General features: G+C 38.2%; 1 protein-coding gene across 2 annotated transcripts in view; it reads right to left on the reverse strand.

The window, feature by feature from the left end:
* The window catches only part of bmp2k (BMP2 inducible kinase), a 115,783-nt gene extending 100,589 nt beyond the window's left edge, over positions 1-15,194 (reverse strand). Inside the window, exons 1-2 of one of the 2 annotated variants that reach the window (XM_055161465.1) lie at positions 15,014-15,194; positions 14,222-14,383 (exon numbers count right to left, since the gene is read on the reverse strand). In XM_055161465.1, the coding sequence (XP_055017440.1) occupies positions 14,222-14,372 (151 nt within the window). In that variant the 5' untranslated portion in view covers positions 14,373-14,383; positions 15,014-15,194. Of the gene's footprint in view, positions 1-14,221 lie in introns of both variants that reach the window. The other variant, XM_020923732.2, reaches the window with a different exon arrangement.
* Between the last annotated feature and the right edge of the window lie 4,806 nt (positions 15,195-20,000).

The following is a 20,000-nucleotide window of genomic DNA, read 5'->3' on the forward strand; positions in this document are numbered from 1 at the left end:
ACATACATACATACACACATACACACTTTTATTTATTTTTATTTTTTTTAAGTACATATGGTCCCCGAATATAAATCAAGGACTCACCTGCGACTGAAAAATTGTATCGTGCAAATATTGTATAGTGAACGAGTGAATGTGTATGAGTGTGTGAAATTTGTTTGTAATTATTATTATTATTATCTTTTTTTTCTTTTTTTTGGTTGTATGTTGACCTGTGTTAACGTGGTCAGTTGTTCATGTGGAATTTTTATTGTCTGAAAATTAATAAAAATATTGGAAAAAAAAAAAAAGAATGCACAAAGAATATATGAAACGATGATACTGTTGGTGCAAGCCTTATTTCCTCAGACTCTAATGTTCTTTTGTGCATTAATTAAACTTTTGCTTTTACGATTTGTTTGTCTAATCATGTTTAATCCACCAGGCAACAAAGTTATTTACCTAAAACTGTTCAGAAATCAGAAGTGAAAAAAAAAAAGAAAAAAAGAAAAAAGAATTGTTGTTGGTTGCACATTTACGATTTCGCCATTTTCTGTTCTGGAGCGTTTTATCAAAGTGCTGATTCACAGGCAGGGGCCGGTACTAACAAGTCCACTGTTGTTTATCCAAGAACAAATCAGAGGTACGAAACTTCACAGCTGTTTAACAATCGCTGTCGAGTGTAACATCCAACACTTCCTGTTTCATCCACGTTTACTGAAAACAACTGCCATTTCACCATTTAACGAGAAAGCAAAACAAACAGAAAGGTTCTCTGCAAGTTTAGTGAGTCATAAAAGTTTTGAGTCATAAAACTACGCCAACTATTAATTCTGATGAAAACATTTTGTGCTCAGAACAAAACACATGTGGCGCTTCAAGGCTCAAATCGTTTAAGACGCTTTGTAAGAACCATTTTAATGTAACCAAATTTACTTTATTCCGGTTAAACGAGAGTCCCAAATTTGAGAAAACTTTCGCCGATTAAACCAACGAGTCACACTGCTCTGATTTTCTGGAGGCTTTAAAACGGTTTTATTGGGCCTATTAAATTTATCTGCTGAGAGGATTGGCAAGTTCATGCAAAATAATAGAAGAGAAATAACCGCGGCTCCAACAGAAACTTCTGGAATAAGGTTTATAGTTTCATTGTATAGATGTTGATGACAGTGATGTCTATGGAGGGCATCTGACCAGCCTCCTGTACTGTACTCCTGTTCTTCTGCTCCAAGAGTTGAACAAGAGTTGAACTTTCCTCACCAGTCTCGTGCTCCAGCTCTCCTCTCAGCTCCTCTTTCAAACTGGACTGAACATCTACCTCCAGCTCTCCTCTCAGCTCGTTCAGGTCTCCTTCAAAGTGACCACCTCCTCCAGCTCTCCTCTCAGCTCCTCCTTCAGAGAGACCATCTCCTCCAGCTCTTGTCTCATCTCCTTCAGTCTCATATCCTCGTATCCTCATATCCTGATCTCCTCCGATCTCCTCCGATCTCCTCCAGCCCTGGTCTCACCTCCTCCGGCCCTGGTCTCACCTCCTCCGGCCCTGGTCTCACCTCCTCCGGCCCTGGTCTCACCTCCTCCGGCCCTGGTCTCACCTCCTCCGGCCCTGGTCTCACCTCCTCCAGCCCTGGTCTCACCTCCTCCAGCCCTGGTCTCACCTCCTCCAGCCCTGGTCTCATCTCCTCCTTCAAACTGGACTGACCATCTCCACCAGCTCGCCTCTCATGCTCTCCTTTCATCTTCTCCAGCTCTCTTCCCATCTCCTCCAGCTCTCCTTTCATCTCCTCCTGCTCTCCTTTCATCTCCTCCTGCTCTCCTTTCATCTCCTCCTGCTCTCCTCATCATCTCCTCCTGCTCTCTTGTCATCTCCTCCTGCTCTCCTGTCATCTCCTCCTGCTCTCCTCATCATCTCCTCCAGCTCTCCTCATCATCTCCTCCAGCTCTCCTCATCATCTCCTCCAGCTCTCCTCATCATCTCCTCCAGCTCTCCTCATCATCTCCTCCAGCTCTCCTCATCATCTCCTCCAGCTCTCCTCATCTCATCTCCTCCAGCTCTCCTCATCATCTCCTCCAGCTCTCCTCATCATCTCCTCCAGCTCTCCTCTCATCTCTCAGCTCTCCTCTCGAGTGGAGAAACTCTGAGCTGCTTCTGCTTCACACTGCTCCATGACACACTTCCTGAGTTCCTTTCAACTTCTTCCTCAAAGCCTCCATCCTCCTCGATCTCATCCTGATCTGTGGTCTACACTCTATGCTCCAGATCCACGAATGACTTCTCCCACCTTCAGCTTCACCGTGATTTGTAGCTGGGCCTCTTCCACGATCACTTTGAGATCTTTAATGGCCTTCAGGAGGAAATATTCAAAGCTTCTCGTACTTGACACGTTGCTGTAGATTCAGGTGTAAATTTGGAGATGAATCGTCTCAGTTTTTACAATGATTCTCCATTATTAAAAGCAGAGCTACACAAGAGTTAAGTCCTTCATTCTTTTTCAGTGACATTGCCAGATCCTTTAGTGCCGAGCTCGGTGAATCATAAAGTGAGGCCAGATATACATTTACGTTCTTGTCGTAAAACATCTCCCTCTGCTGCTGCTCTTTTACGACGCTAAAGCCGTTTTGGACAGAAAGTGCGACCTTGAACTGAGCTCGGACTGCAACTCACTTTGGAAATGTCCGTTCACTTAGAGAACACGTTTGATTTGTGTTACTCCTGCTCAGTCAGATCTCTAAACGCTCTGTTGCACCCGATGATGTCATGAGATTAGGATTGTCAAAAGTAGAGATGCGCAAAAATATAGAAATATCGAGGAGCTGCTGTATCGATATATCTCCAAGAGTAATTTTTTGGTGTATTTTGCTAAATTATTTTGTTACAGCTACAGTTTTTTTCACAGGAAGGAAACTCATTTATGCAACACATTTGACATTTTCACTGTTTTGATGATTAAAATGTTTGTGTTTCTTACGAACTTTGCACAAGAAGTGATTTAACAAAGGCTTTTAGTATCACAGACATGATTTAGCCTTTTTATTTAATTTTTATTTAACCATATCGAATCAATTTGAAATATATCAAATTGAAAGTGCGCTGTATCGAGATATTTATCGCATCATGGCCTATGCAGCAAAGTATGTATCGTATCTGCAGCTTTATGATACCCAGCCCTAGTCAAAAGTATCGAAAAATCAGACACCAAAACTAAATACTCATTTGAGCAGGTATCGTTACGAAAAAAAGTCACGTTCACAGGACAGAAATGAACCTGAATAGCTTTAAAATGATCTTCAACTGTATCAAAACAAGTATAAAATCACATTCTTGTCTAAACTAAGAGTGTTTTTATTATCACTGTGGTGTTAAAATCAGTATTGAGTCCATTTCTTGGTACTGAAATTAAGTTTGAAATGTTAGAATTGTGAGATGTTGCTGTTTTGCTCTTGTGCAGTGTATGGAAAACAAGAAAAAGTAATTATAAGGGATGGAACTTGATCTCGTGTTGGACTGGGTATCATTAAGAAATTGCCGATACAATACATACTTCAATACATAGGCCACGATACAAATAATTTTTCGATACAGCGCTCTTTCGATTCAAGACAATATGATTCAAATTGATTCTACACGGTTCAGTAAAAAACTAAAACTTTTGGTATCATGGTCAAGTCTGTGCAAAGTTAACATGAAAACGCCCATTTTACTCATCAAAAGCGGTTAAACAAGTTTGCTTTTTTTCAAACAAGCAACACAACTGTAGCTTTTTCACAAAATAATTTAGTAAAAGAATGAGAACTTTGCACAATAATTACTTGAGACAGGTGCGTTGGAGAAGAGGGAGCAGCCCTAGAACATGGAGAAAAATCCAGCACACCGTCTTACTTGCAAATTGTGAGACTTATTAGGACAAACCGTGCAACGTTTCAGCACTGACACCCTATTTAAAATGACCACCTGAGCTCTCATTCTGTTGCACGGTTTGTCCTAATAAATCTCACAATTTGCAAGTAAGACAGTGTGCGGGACTTTTCTCTACAAAATAATTTTGTAAAATATACAACAACAATTAAAAAGTCAATATTTCAATATTTTTGCAACCCCTAATCTCCTGCCACAAGATCTCGCAAGACATAATTGCCACAAGATTGGAAACGTAACAAAACCTAAGGAAAATTATCTTGCGAGAGGGTTTTTTTCTCATATTTTTACATTTGTCTTGGATAAGAAAGGTTAACTTTGCAGAGTAACTCCTGTTGAGAAACCGTAATACCAAAAAACAGTGCTGCAATCACCGTAAAACTATCAAACAGACTTAGTATCATGGCCAAGTTTGTGCAGAGTTAATACGAAAACGCCCATTTTACTCATCAAAAGCAGTTAAATAAGTTAACTTTCCCCAAAAAAGCAACACAATTGTAGCACTTCCACAAAATAATTTAGTAAAATATAACAAAAAAAAAAGTCGGTATTTCTCATGCCACAAGATTTCGCAAGACACAACTACAGGACACATGAGAAAAAAAAACTCCCAAGATAATTTTCCTCATGTTTCTTTTATTTTTTATATTTGCCTTGGATAAGAAAGGTTAAAACTGTAATACCAAAAAAAAACAAGTGCTGCAATCACCGTAAAACTATCAAAAAACTATCATTCAATATTTTTGCACACCCAAAATCTTGTGCCACAAGATCTCGCAAGACATAATTGCCACAAGATTGGAAACGTAAGGAATCATGAAGTTGTTGTTTTTTTTCTCATATTTTTACTTACGCCTTGGATAAGAAAGGTTAACTTTGCTGAGTAACTCCTGTTGAGAAACCATAATACCAAAAACAGTGCTGCCATCACCGTAAAACTATAAAAATATCAAAAAGACTTAATATCATGGCCTAGTTCGTGCAAATTTAATAAGAAAATGCCCATTTTACTCATCAGAAGCAGTTAAACAAGTTAACTTTCTCCAAACAAGCAACACAACTGTAGCTATTTAATATAAGTATACCAAAAAAAGTCAATATTTTTGCACACCCCTAATCTTGTGCCACAAGATCTCGCAAGACACAATTGCAACAAGACGGGAAACGTAAGGAAACTTGAGGAAAATTATCTTGGGCGGGGTTATTTTTCTTCATATTTTTTACATTAATCTTGGATAAAAAAGGTTAACTTTGCTGAGTAACTCCTGTTGAGAAATCAAAATACCAAAAAAAAAACTGTTAATATGAAAACACCCATTTTACTCATCAAAAGCAGTTAAACAAGATAACTTTCTCCAAAGCAAACACGACAACTGCCGCTCTTTCACAAAATAACTTAGGAAAATATACCAAAAAAATGTCAGTGTTTCAATATTTTTGCACACCCCTAATCTCATACCACAAAATCTCGGAAGACACAATTGGTCCAAGACGGGAAACGTAAGGAAACATGAGGAAAATTATCTTGGGAGGTTTTTTCTCATATTTTTACATAAGAAAGGTTAATTTTGCGGAGTAACTCCTGTTGACAAACCGTAATATCAAAAAACAGTACGGCAATGTCTGTAAAACTATAAAATTTTATACAATATTTCAATATTTTTGCACACCCCTAATCTCGTGCCGCAAGATCTCGCAAGAAACAATTGCAACAAGACGGGAAACGTAAGGAAACATGAGGAAAAGGAGTTTTTTTTCCTCATATTTTTACTTCCGCCTTGAATTTAAAAAAAGACTCCTGTTGAGAAGCCGTAATACCAAAAAAACACTGCTGTAATGACCGTAAAACTATCAAATTTTATATAATATTTCAGTATTTTTGCACACCCCTAATCTCATGCCACAAGATTTCGCAAGACACGACTACGGGAAACGTAAGATAAGGAAAATTTTCTTGTGAGTGATTTTTTCCCAATTTTTTTTTTTCATTTGCCTTCGATAAAAAAGGTTAACTTTGCTGAGTAACTCCTGTTGAGAAACCGTAATAAACAAAAAAACAACACTGCAATGACTGTAAAACTATAAAACTATCAAAAAGACTTAGTATTATGGCCAAGTTTGTGCAAATTTAATATGAAAACACCCATTTTACTCATCAAAAGCAAGTAAACAAGTTCAGCTACTTTAGTAAAATATACCAAAAAAGGTTGATATTTCAGTATTTTTGCACATCCCTAATCCGCAAGACAATTGCCATAAGACGAAACGTAAGGAAACATAAGAAAAATTATCTTGGGAGTTTTTTTTCTATTATATTATATTATATTATATTTACATTTGCCTTGGATAAAAAAGGTCAATTTTGCTGAGTAACTCCTGTTGAGAAACCATAATATCAAAAACAATCCTGCAATGACTATAAAACTATAAAATTAAACAAATAAAACAAATAAATAAAACAATTGCTAGGTTTCAGATGACGTCACAACATTCTACAGGCCAACAATATTTAATAAAAATGGGGGAACAGGTAAAATGTACACTGTTAAAAATCAGACTCTTGTTGAAATACAGTGAGTTCTTGGGTCTAGTCAATAATAGAAATGATCAGACTTTACTTTTTAGAGGGAAAAGCGGCTGTGGAAAAACTTGTGAAGCCAAAATTATGAACTGAATGCCACAATTTCTCCTTCTTACAAATGGTCTCGTCTCGTCCTCGTGCGCTCGATCTTTGACACGTCTCATCTCGTAGAAACTGTGAAATCTCGTCCCGCCCGTGGTAATTCCGTGGCGATTTCTTTGCATGTGGAAATACGTGAAACGCCGGTGAGTGTCCGAGAGAAAAGCCTCGAGTGTGCATAATGCAGACGGACCTTTCAATTACACCGGCGTTTAGCTCAAGGCAAACCCCCGACAGAGCGGCTTAACTAAAGCAAGACGTCAACTCCACAGCTGTGCCGAGATGACAGGAACAAATTAACTCCAGCCATTCCTCATGTCCCAGATTTTAAAATACCGAAGCAGGAAGCAGAGCACACGACCTACATTTACTCCCGTCTTCTGTACCGGTGGAGCGTCGACGCCGCTTTTGGGAAGTTTATGTAAAAAAAAGTTCAAGGCGCATTGCGTAACTTTTTTTGTTTAAGGGTCCGTCACCTTGTTGTTTCTCCTTGGAAGTGTCGTTGCTCTGTCTGGAATGTTCCACACTGTGACATTAAACAGCTGTATCTTACATTTATGCAACTACAAGTGGTTTTAGAGCTCAAAAAATACCAAGAAAAACAGGGATTCTGAGTGTGAGCGGGGTCGCCTCTCCACAGATCTGACCTGTAACGTGGTCCAGTTTGGTCTCTAAAGATAAAAATGTTGGAATACAATACTGTGAGACATTCTAGACCAGTGGTCACCAACCTTTTTCAGCCAAAGATCTACATGCTTGTTCCAAGAAAGAGCAAGAGCAAGATCACCAACATGAACTTAAAAAACAACAACAAAAGTCATCATGTTTACACTTCCAGACTGCTTTATTTTTGCAATCTTGTAATATTTAACTCATTACAGACAGTGTTGTGGAGTAACAGATTACATGTACTGGAGTTACGTAATCAGAGTACAAATGATGAGTATTCAGTATTCAGTTACAGTTACTGTTTCAGTGAGTGGTAATTGGATTACAGTTACTTTGTTGAAATAAATGGATTACACAGAGGGATTTTCCTGTTTTCACATTCTGGGCTATATCCTTTTTTGTTCTTTTTTTTTTTTTTTTTTTTCTTCTGGTAATTCCACTCATTGCCGGACACTAAACCCAGGTCTAAACCAGGTCTAAACCAGGTCTAAAACCAAGTCTAAACCAAGACTAAACCAGGTCTAAACTATGTCTCAAACAGGATTTAACAGGACTAAATCCTGCTGTGTGGACGCGTTTCTTCTTCTTCTATCAATAATATTTTTAATTTGGTTCAGTAAAGTCTGGGCTTTTTATTTTCTTTTATCAGACAAAACATCTGATGTGAAGATTTCCTCGTCTTTGTTTCTGTACAGGAAATCAAGTAATCCGAAATATTCAGATTACATTACTCACTTTTAGTAATTTAATGGATTCTGTTACAAACTACATTTTGGGGAATGTAATCTGTAATCTGTAGGGGATTACATTTTAAAAGTAAACTTCCCAACACTCATTACAGAATAACAGTTTTGGTCACTTAACTGTTTTCTGGAGACTAAATTGCAATATAAACAAAATGCAAACCACATGCAGTGCAAACAATCAAAATAGTTCAAATTTGACCACAAAACAGCATTAACAGTGTATCAAAAGGGTTAATGAGAGAAGTTCTATTATTATCAAACTCACAAACTCACAAGTTTGTTACTTTGCAGTCACAAATTGTTAAATTTAGGCTGGAGATCTACTGGGGACACGGCAAAGATCGACCTGTGGATCACAATCAATGGGTTGGTGACCACTGTTCTAGACAAAGGCCCTCCACCAGAAAAGTTACACAATGCAGCTTTAAGTATAAAACAGCCGTACTTGAATGAGAAAAGAGGGTAGAACTCGTACGACTAGTTTTACCGCAACTTACTTTTACAGATACTTCAGTATTATTTATCGCGGGGGTTACTTTCTAAAAATAACCCGCGATAGGTGAAATCTGCCAAGTCGTCAACTTTATTTTTTACAATTGTTATATCTGTTTTAAGTCTGTAAAACCCCTCAGCACAAACTTTATACACTTTTCTCACACAGGACACTTACTACACTTTTTACATCCTTCTTAAAACTTATCGCTGCTGTTGTCCTTTTGTTATTTTCCTCCTTCTTTAAGTAACAAACTGAAGACTCATTTATTCCGTAATGGAGTCCTACAGCGCAGAGTCCTGCACAGGTCCAACTTTTGCGCTGCCTACGCCACGGACTGAACCGAGACTAAACCAGGACTAACCCAGGACTAACCTAGGACTGATTCCAGGACTGAAGAGGAGGACTAAACCAGGACTGAAACAGGATTCACTGTGACTGCAAGAGAAAGGACCCATGCAGAGCTCCGCACCTCACGAATGTACACACGGCAATTGCCCGATGGCACTTTGCAGACAAACTGCTCGGCGTTCTTTCTCTTCAGTCTAAGATTAGTCCTGGTTTAGACCTGGTTTAGTATCATGGCCCATGTATCAAGGTACCGTATTTTTCAGACTATAAGTGTCACTTTTTTTCATGGTTTGGGAGTTTCCTGAGACTTGTACTCCGGTGCCACTTATCTATTAAATTTTTCAGACTGATATCCACGAGAGGCTCTAGTCTTGTGTGTCAGTTTTCTGCGCATGTCTCCAGCAGAAAAAGACACTGTTCTGCTGCAAGTAGTGAAATATGCAGCAGAAAACGGTAATTGAGCAGCAGAAAGAAAGTTTGGACTGGCGAAAAGCGGGGATGGAGAACACAGCTTCACAGTAACCGGGAGACCGGGAAGTCCATGCCTGGACTTCAGTGACAACCAAAGTTGCGCAGAGTTGCTCAGAAGTGACACCAAGGATGAAGGAATTCACTGGATTTAGTGATTTGGAGTGAGATCGAGAGTTCAGTAAACTTACGTTATGTTGTCTATGCTGTAGTTATCAGAACAACTGTTAATATGTTACGTTAACAAACCAGACGCCTGTTCAGTCTGTTGTTCTTTACTCTATTATTATTACTTTAACTTGCCTTTTAAGATGAAATGTCAGTTCCTGGTCCCTGATTTTATAAAATAAATTTTGACCTATACATGTTTTTTTCGTATTCATTATGCATTTTTTGGCTGGTGCAACTTATACTCCGGAGTGACTTATAGTCCGAAAAATACAGTGTGTATCGTATCGGCAACTTAATAATGATACCCAGCCCTAGTATTGAGTAGTGTCTATTTCTTAAGAAATTGAGTTTGAAATTTTTGTATTGTGACAACACTGGTTTGTTTTCAGACGTCAGATACTGGTAGTAGGTACTTTTGAGCAACAAGGGTTTCAGGAAACTCGTCATCACCTGGGCTTGGTCTCTGAATGACTACTGTTTACTTGACTTGAGTGATAGATTTTTTTTTTATTATTATTATTATTATTCTTGTTCCTGTGTGCAAGTCTTTCTGTGACAAAAGCTAAGTCCATAAAGGGAGTGGGGAAGTGTATTGTTCAAATAAAATAATCTTTTAATACTCGATTCAATATTAAAAGAAAAGGCTGCTTCAGGACACAATGTAAACCCCATTATAGTAATAATCGTCGCTTTAACTTCAGCTTTTTCAGAAGTAGAAAGACCATATGGTAAAGAAAAGACTAGTTCTATCGAGTTTGGTACGAGTTTTACGAGAATAGATGACGTTCTGCAAAGCTATTCATTCGCTAGTCCAAAAAAGTCTTTATTAAGTCACGTTCAAGTGTAACAGCCAAACCTTTTCATTGTTAGTAAAAATATATATATATAATTCTGACATAAATATCGAAAGATTCACTCACTATTGGTAGTTTTCCAATTTGAGAATGTGATTGTGTCATGCTCCCAGACGCAGGACAAGAGCCAGAGTTCCCTAACAATTACACGGTCATTTCATAAGTCATATTTTGAAGCTGATCAGGTTTTTTTTTTTTTTTTTTTGTGACAAGACCCCAGAACTCACTGTATTATTAAAACAAAAGGACCGGCGCAGACTTACACGCTGTTTAGACCTGGTTTAGACCTGGGTCAGTTCTGGTTTAGTCCTGGTTTAGTCCTGGTTCAGTCCGGATTCAGCTCTGGTTGAGTTTTGGTTCAGCTCTGGTTCAGTCCTGGTTTAGACCTGGTTTAGACCTGGTTTAGACCTGGTTTAGTCCTGGTTTAGACCTGGTTTAGTCCTGGTTTAGACCTGGTTTAGTCCTGGTTTAGACCTGGTTTGGACCTGGTTTAGACCTGGTTTAGCCTGGTTCAGCTCTGGTTAGTCCTGGTTTAGAACTGGTTTTAGACTGGTTCAGTCCTGGTTCATCTCTGGTTTAGTCCTGGTTCAGCTCTGGTTAGTCCTGTTCAGCTCTGGTTTAGTGGTTAGACCTGGTTTAGACTGGTTTAGACCTGGTTTAGACCTGGTTTAGACCTGGTTTAGACCTGGTTCAGCTCTGGTTCAGTCCTGGTTTAGACCTGGTTTAGACCTGGTTTAGACCTGGTTTAATCCTGGTTTAGACCTGGTTTAGACCTGGTTCAGCTCTGGTTCAGTCCTGGTTTAGAACTGGTTTAGAACTGGTTTAGTCCTGCTTCAGATCTGGCTTAGTCCTGGTTTAGTCTTGGTTCAGCTCTGGTTTAGACCTGGTTTAGACCTGGTTTAGTCCTGGTTTAGACCTGGTTTAGACCTGGTTTAGACCTGGTTTAACCCTGGTTTAGACCTGGTTCAGCTCTGGTTCAGCTCTGGTTCAGTCCTGGTTTAGAACTGGTTTAGAACTGGTTTAGAACTGGTTTAGAACTGGTTCATCTCTGGTTTAGTCCTGGTTCAGCTCTGGTTTAGTCTTGGTTCAGCTCTGGTTTAGACCTGGTTTAGACCTGTTTAGACCTGGTTTAATCCTGGTTTAGACCTGGTTTAGACCTGGTTTAGACCTGGTTCAGCTCTGGTTCAGTCCTGGTTTAGAACTGGTTTAGTCCTGGTTTAGTCCTGGTTTAGTCCTGGTTCATCTCTGGCTTAGTCCTGGTTTAGTCTTGGTTCAGCTCTGGTTTAGTCCTGGTTTAGTCTTGGTTCAGCTCTGGTTTAGTCCTGGTTTAGACCTGGTTCAGACCTGGTTTAGTCCATAAATGGCGCAAAAGTTCAGCATCTTTGCAGTTATTTTGGTGAGAGTAACTTAAAAGCGCTGCAATAGTCGTAGAGTATTTTACATTTTAAAACACAGTAATCTTGTAAAGTAACGAATTGCTTTCAAATGACAGAAACAAGTCATAAATAAATAACACATTACAGTTTTAAAGTAACAGTGGATACTCAGCCACAGAGCTACTTAGTTGGTAATGTAATAACTACTGAGCCATTTATTTCTACTCACGTTTTAGTTAAAATACTCAAACTTCAGCGCTATTTAAATCACTTTATCTATTGCCATGTTACCTGTCGCTTTTCAGGGTGTGTCGTACGAACTACATAAACTAAACTCTGAGTAAACAAACCGATATATCGCAACGGCCCGAGCTCCATTCTGCTTTCGAGGGCTGCAGCTGACAAAAGACATTCTCGGTTAACCAAAGACACACATCCCGCCGATTGATTAGTCAACTACAAAAAAGGCGCAGAAAAAGCTCTCAAAACTATTACGTATTTCTATGTTTCTGACGCAAACTGCGCTCACAAGATGACACCTGCAGGGGGAGCTCATGCAAAAAATACAATTTAAAAAGAAAAAAAGTACTACGAAATAAAACGTATTCATATAAAAGTCAGATTATAAGGCCAATTTTACACTATTTTCCGATCAAAGTTATAATATTTTGTGTTTTCATGTGTGTTTTGATTGACTGACACATACTTCACTTACTCCCCCGAAACTGAAAACATTCCGTTCCACCTTGTGATGTCATGCGGTAATACAGGAAGTGCTCCACTGTCTTTAAACTGCATACACCTTCACCAGAATAATTTGGGTGATTTCAGACCTGGAATTTCCCTTCTCCCCTTAACAAAAAGTAAAAGGTAGCTAAGAAAACAGCCACTATCATGACATCACAAGGTGGATCTGAGCATTTTAAGCTTTGGAGATGTACACAGACTAATAATAAATAAAAGAGTTAAATCAAATAAAGGGTGAGAATGAACCAAAACACAACTCCAGGTCTGTTTTTGATAAAACATTATAACACGATTTAAAGCTCTTAAGAGTCATTTTTGTGTACTATACAACATTTAAACTTCAGAATCACAAGTTTAATCTGCTTTTTTACAAATAAAATACCAAAAAATAGCAAATCTTTAGCCAACTCTTTCACTCAGTAACTTCTCCTTTCTGCTATTGTCCTATATAAATCAGTATAACCTACCGTATTTTCCGCACTATAGGGGCTCTGGATTATAAGGCGCACTGTCATTGAATGGTCTATTTTTCCCGTTTTTTCACATATAAACCGCACTGAACTGTAAGGCGCATTAACTCTCAACTTTGTTCAATTGTAACGTGTAAAAAAAAAAAAAAACTGTCTGAGCCACTAAATTGTTCGCGTATTCACAATCATTTGTTCAAACAGTTTACGATTACGGCGTCCAACACGCCCGTATCCCTCTCGTCATTATCCGAGTCAGTGTGGTTCCTGTTCCCTGGAGTTCAGTTCAGTGATGATTCGGGTCTTGGTGAAAGCTCGGACCACAGCTGATACTGATCCTTAGCCCGGGCGTCCACGATCCATTGGCAGATCGTGGCGTAAGTCGCTCGGCACTCTCTCTCTCTGTCTTGATGAATGTGTTAGTCCGATGAGGTTCATTTGGTCTTCCGATAATTTATGTTATTGGGTTATTTTTTCAGACCAGGGGATTGTTTTCATGCCTGACAGTTTCGACAGTTCACTAGCGTCCTTCCTCAGAGTCACGTGATGCTGCTGTGACGTGTCCAGTCAGCTGATTTAAACAGATTTTGGCGCGGTCTTCCTACCAATCTTCCTACCAGTATCCCAAGTGTGTCAGTTTTTTTACTCTCACACACCTGGGATGCTGTCCTGAGGAAGTGGGACTGCAGGTGGCACTGTCGTCCTGCCTCCACCGGTAGGAAGACAGCGCCAAAACCTGTTTAAATCAGCTGACCAGACACGTCACAGCAACATCACGTGACCACTCTGAGGAAGAAGCGCTAGTGAGCAGTCGAAACTGTCAGTTATGAAAACAAACCCTTGGTCTGAAAAAAGAACCTAATAACATAAACATTGGTGAATGTGTGTTCTCCTTCTCTCATCCACTGCTCCCACGCAGCTCGCACTTTTACTTTAGAACAGCCTTGAGTTTAAAGTGGGCGTTGTGCGCGTGTCTCTTGACAGGTGTATTTTGATATTAAAAGGAATCACAGTATGTATTACTCCTGATGCTAATGCTGCAAGTGGAGCGGCTTTGTACTTTACTAAAGTCATACTAAGACACTCCAATAAATTAATATGTAAGGCGCTCTGGATTATAAAAGCGCGCACTCGTTTTTTGATGAAATTAAAGGCTTTTAAGTGCGCCCTATAGTGCGGAAAATACGGTAAATAAAAGAATTAATCAACCAATAAAATGTTGGTCGACTAAGAAACCATCAACTGACCAATTAAATGACAATATAAGACTACGGGACTTCAGCCCAGTGTCTTCATGGACGTACCTTCAGCTACAAGCTCCTCCACGGTGACTTGGTAGCGACCCACGGCAAACACTTTCCCGAAGTAGCTGCTGACTCCGGAGCTCGCCCCGGAGCCGGACGAGCCACCCAGACCTCCACTCTCCGACCGGGGCATCCTGGAGAACTTCTTCATCCTGTCTCCACCTAGTCCACAAAAGAAACCAGTCCCAAATTTATCTTCTGGTATGACCCTCGTCTCCTATCTACTTATCAGATATCTCGTCTTTTTCTGCATGCTCCAGTCTTTTTACAGAGAGATTTACACTTTTTTTTTTTTTTACGGGTCCAGCGTTAATAGTGTCAAAACGCGGGTCGCAAAGGTCGCAAGTGGTGTTGTAGGCTAAATGAGTCAAGAGTTACTCCTAAAAAAAAATGGCTTAAAATCAAAAATTAAAAGCGTAAAAAATTATAAGATACGCTTCCGTTGGCTGTAGATCCCGTTTCGTGGAGTCGGAATGATTTGCGGTCGCGTTCCGATGCGCAATCCGACGGGTCCAGCGCAATAAAATCAAAACACGGGTCGCAATCGGCGTTGTGGGCTAATGTGATTTAGCCTAAAACGAGCCAAAAACAGCGTGCGTTCAAGAGTTTATTGTCGAAAACGGCGTAAAATCACACGTTCGGAGTGGGAAAATGAGCGTTGGCGGTGAGATGCGGTTCCGTCGGGTCCGCACGCCGCTCGGGTCGACTCGCACTCGGACTCGTCTCCACTCCTCTCGGGGGCGAAGCTAGTCGTTGCTAATCGGCGGCTAACGACATTCACGCCGCTCCCACCTCGAAACGAACAACCGCGGCGTGCGTGGAGGGAAACCCGCGGCCGGCGCTCGCTCGTCGCTCCGTCGCTCGTCGCTCACAAAGTCCCCGTTGAGGTTTGGCGTGACCGCGGGCGCATTTTGGACAAAGTTTGTGGCGGATTTTGGCCCCCACGGCAGCGCCAGTGCAGAGAGGAGGGGGCTCGCTAAAACACGGGCATTTCGAACGGGGGCGGGACTTAACTCGCTACGTCACGCACACGTATAACGCACACATATAAAATAATAAAAAAATAAAAAAAAAATTTTAATAAAAAATAAATAAATAAAATAATGAAAATAAATAAATCAATAAATAAAAATAAATAATAATAATAATATAACATTACTGCAACTCTTATTACACCTACTCTGATTACTACTACTATTGCTATTACTACTCATACTACTCTTACTCTGACTACTACTACTACTAGTACTCCTGTTCCCACTACTACTACTACTCTTACTGCTACTGCTACTGCTCATACTCCTACTACTACTACTACTACTACTACTACTATTGCTATTACTACTCCTACTACTCTTACTCTGACCACTACTACTACTACTACTCCTACTACTATTCCTGTTCCCACTACTACTACTACTGCTACTGCTACTACTCATATTCCTACTACTACTCATACTACTTCTTCTACTACTACTACTACTCCCACTACTTCTACTACTACTACTACTACTCCTACTACTTCTAGTACTACTTAGACTACTTAGAAGTTAAAAAAAAAAAAAAAAACATTTATTAACTTTACAAATTAACATGCTTCAAAATGGAAAAGCAACAACAAAAATATCAGATTGTAGTGAATTGCACTGTAATTTATTTATCTATCAATTTTATGTTGTTTTGGAAAAATCGTTTTATATATTTAATATTTATTGTGATTTTAGCCAAGCGTGATGGATGAATTTAATTGTTTATAGAACAAAACCATTCTGCACTGGAGCACTGTAACACTTTATTTTGTAATTGTGTTTTTATACGTGTTTATTGTACGTAATGTCAAATCTGCAAAAGAAATTTACCTATGGGTATGAATAAAGCAACCTAACCCAACTCAGATTTCATTTAATTTAACATTTTTTATTTTTTTGTCACAGTGAGAAGTTTAGTATATTTATTTTGTATAGACCCTTTTAAAAATTGTAAACAAAAACATTCTAAACCCCGGAATGGAGGCAGCTGGAGGTAATAGTGAAGAGGACCATAATGTGATTTTCATTGGATAACTAGGATTAATTTCAGAATATCAAAATTCAAATTATGGAAAATCAAGGACAATTTGGAAAATGAAAACCGCTCAGATAAATGTGAATGATATCAGAGTCCAGTTTTAAAACACTTATAACTGTGTTTTACATTATTTGTTTATTTGACAAGAGTTTATGATACACACTAAGCATTTTTACTAGGGCTGGTATCATTAAGAAGCTGCAGATACGATACATACCTCGATACACTTTTGATTCAATACGATATATTTCAAATCGATTCGATGTGGTTCAGTAAAAAAATTGTTGCTAAATCATGTCTGTGATACTAAAAGTTTTTTGTTAAACCACTTCTTGTGCAAAGTTCATATGAAACACAAACATTTTAATCATCAAAACAGTGAAAATGTCAAATGTGTCGCATAAACGAGTTTCCTTCCTCTGAACAAACAACAAAACTGTAGCTGTAACAAAATAATTTAGTCAAATATACCAAAAAAATACTCTTGGTGATATATCGATACAGCAGCCCACGATATCGATACTGTATCATCACATTAAACAGTATGATGTATTGATATTTCAATATTTTTGCACATCTCTGATTTTTACAAAGGCAAAATCCACATTTTGAGGTTTTACTCGACAAATCATCACAGAAATGTTGAGCCCACAACAGTTTTTCACTTCATCTACAGATATATTACACATTTCATCATAGATTATCTGTTTTGTGAAGCCCAAGTTCTATTCTAGGATTAGAAAACTGTTTTTTTCTATTTTTTGTACCTTTGTACCTTGAAATTTCAAAATTGTTTCTCATTTTTAGTTATAATGTTATAAAGCATTAGTATTTAGGTCTGCTTTTCAGTTAATTACTGTAAATATTATGTTAGTTTCATTTTTCCTCCACTTGCCTCCATCCCAGAATTTTGAACATTCTGACGACATAAGATTTAAAAGGGTTTATTTTTGTCCTGGTGAAAAGTTTAATATATTTATTTTGTCAGGGGGAACAGATTTTCAAAAATTCTAAACTGGGACACACCTGGGTTGAGATCGTTGCTATAAATAAAACAGTGAAAAGAGCGTCAAACATTGTGGGCTTTGGTGTCAGTCATGATCTGAGGGGCTTCTGTCACTGCATTTTTTTTTGCTTGTTTTATGGTCATTCGCAAACACGATTTTCTGTATTTTAGCCAAACAAATTACAATTTATGCTCTTCTTTAATGTCGGCGGGGATCAGATTATTCAAAAAATGGTAATAGTCCTGGTTTAGACCTGAGGTAGTCCTGGTTTTGTCTTAGTTTAGTCCTGGTTTTGACCTGGTTTAGATCAAATTGGTCAAAAATAGGGACACCTAGGACATTTCTTGTATAAAACTACTCAACTACTGCTCAAACTACTCTCAAAAGCAAGTGTGTGTTAGCAGACATGGAGTCAACTTATAGAATAGTTTAGATCAGGGGTGTCCAAACTTTTTTCATCAAGGACCAATATCTAAAGACAGACAAAGCAGAAGGCCGATCGAGGGTCATAGACTGGTGCTGAATACAGTGAATAATTAAAATATGTGCAGGTTTAACACGTTAGAATGAATAAAGATTGATGGCTCATTCTAAGATCCTTAAAACCACACACTAAATATTGAATATTAGCTTTCTCAAGGTAGATTTTCAAAAAACATGCAGTAAAAAGTTAATTTTTATTGATGCAAAGCCATTTGGGCCAATTCACCTGGAAGCCTGAGGGCCAAGAAAAATTTGTCTGAGGGCCGCATTTGGCCCCCGGGCCATAGTTTGGACATGCCTGGTTTAGATGATCATATCAAAGCTTCAAACTGTATAAAACAATATCAAAATCAAATCTTACAGAAATACGTAGAAGACCAAATCCATTGTCTTCACAAGTAAAACATGACTTTTGGCTGAGCACGTGCTTTTCTTTGACATTTCCTTTTGTTTTGGTGCGATTGTGGATGAGGAATTTTGTGCCTTTTTATCATTATTGTTGGTTTGTGCGACTGTAAACAAAAACAAAACTGGCATCTTAAAAAAATTAAGAAAAAAAAAAGATAAAGGAGATTTTAAAAAGTGATTGTATTTCTGTTCAAGGGATTCGTTTATGGAATGAGCTGAGTCATGATTTTTTTTTAAAGTTTAACACTATAGAAGCCTTTAAAAAAAAGTATTTTGAAAGATATTGAGCTCTGGAATGAATGAATTATGCATTAAATTCTGTTTGCTTTCATTTATATTTTGTCTCTTATATTCACACAAAGGCGTAAATGAAATTGTAAACTCAAACTTACTGTTCATTTGCTGCTTTTCTTTCTTTTAATTCTGCCATTGTTTAATCGGGTTTGGCATTAAAAGTATTTTTTACTTCAGCCTAAACACTTTCACTCATGATCCATGGCAGAGGTGTCAAACTCAAATTCACAGAGGCCAAACTAAAAAATTGGGACTAGGGACAAACTGGGACAAACTAAATATTAATTGAAAAATTTCAACAACATCTGCATGTTTTCTCTTCTTTTGAGATATGTTAAATCTTTTCTTATTAAAATAAATGTTTAATAATAGTTTTTGCTTAAACACTGAATCCAGAACAAACAGAACATAAAATAACAACAACATTGTAAATAAATAATGTGTCTAGTGCAGGAGTCTCCAACCTGTAGCTCAGGAGCTACTGAGATCTCCCCACCTCCTTCCAAGGAGCTCGCCCACAATACACAACATTTCTGAATTTTGTGTATTGTACTAAATAAGTAAAATTTGATTAATTGTAAATGTATCATTTTGATGCCTAACTGTGCACTAAAAATAGATCATGGTTTATTTTTTATAGCCATCTAAAGCTCACGTCATGTATGTATACTCAGTTTCTTTGTGACTGCTAAAATTATTACAGTAGCTCACTGGAGAAAAAAGGTTGGAGACCCCTGCTCTATAGTCTATGTTTTTTTCTTTTTTTCTTCACAAACCCACAACCAGTCAAAAATAACAACTTCCTTGAACGAAAATCCAATATTTCAACTATAAAGAGTCAAAAATTATAAAGAAAACATTCATCCAGCTCAGTTTGTTAGACTCTGATTTACTCTGATCCTCAAGGTCCAAAGCAGAAACAAATACTTGGCATCTCTTCTTAGATACAAGTTCATCAAAGTAGTAGTAGTAGTAGTAGTAGTAGTAGTGCATGTGCCATACTGACACAGTAGCCGGTGGGCAACTCTAATACATATTTGAGCTCACGGGCTAAATTTGGCCCCTGGGCCTGAGTCTGATGTGTCTGATCTATGGGGTGTAGCCTATGTTTTGTTTTGTTTTATTTTGAAGTGCTGCAAAATGACCCAATAAAATTTTAAAACTACAGTTTTTTTCCTACAATATTATAACTAAGTAGGCCGAACTTATTTATATTTTTTCAGTCATTTTTTTTATCAGTATACATAGTATAAATAGTGAAAAGAGAGTGAAACATTGTGAATTCTTGTATCAGTCATGATCTGAGGAACTTCTGTCACTGCATTTTTTTTTGTTTTATGTTCATTTGCAAACAGAGTTTTGTGTATTTTGGCCAAACAAATTCAAATTTATGCTCCTCTTTACTGTCAGCGCAGATCAGATTAGTCAAAAAATGGTGATAGTCCTGGTTTAGTCTTGTTTTAGACCTGGTTTAGATCAAACTGATCAAAAAATAGTTGCACCCAGGATAAATAAATACT

The sequence above is a fragment of the Boleophthalmus pectinirostris genome, unplaced genomic scaffold, assembly GCF_026225935.1.
Source record: "Boleophthalmus pectinirostris isolate CB_2022bp ecotype Guang Dong unplaced genomic scaffold, ASM2622593v1 HiC_scaffold_4, whole genome shotgun sequence".
Lineage (NCBI taxonomy): Eukaryota > Metazoa > Chordata > Actinopteri > Gobiiformes > Gobiidae > Boleophthalmus > Boleophthalmus pectinirostris.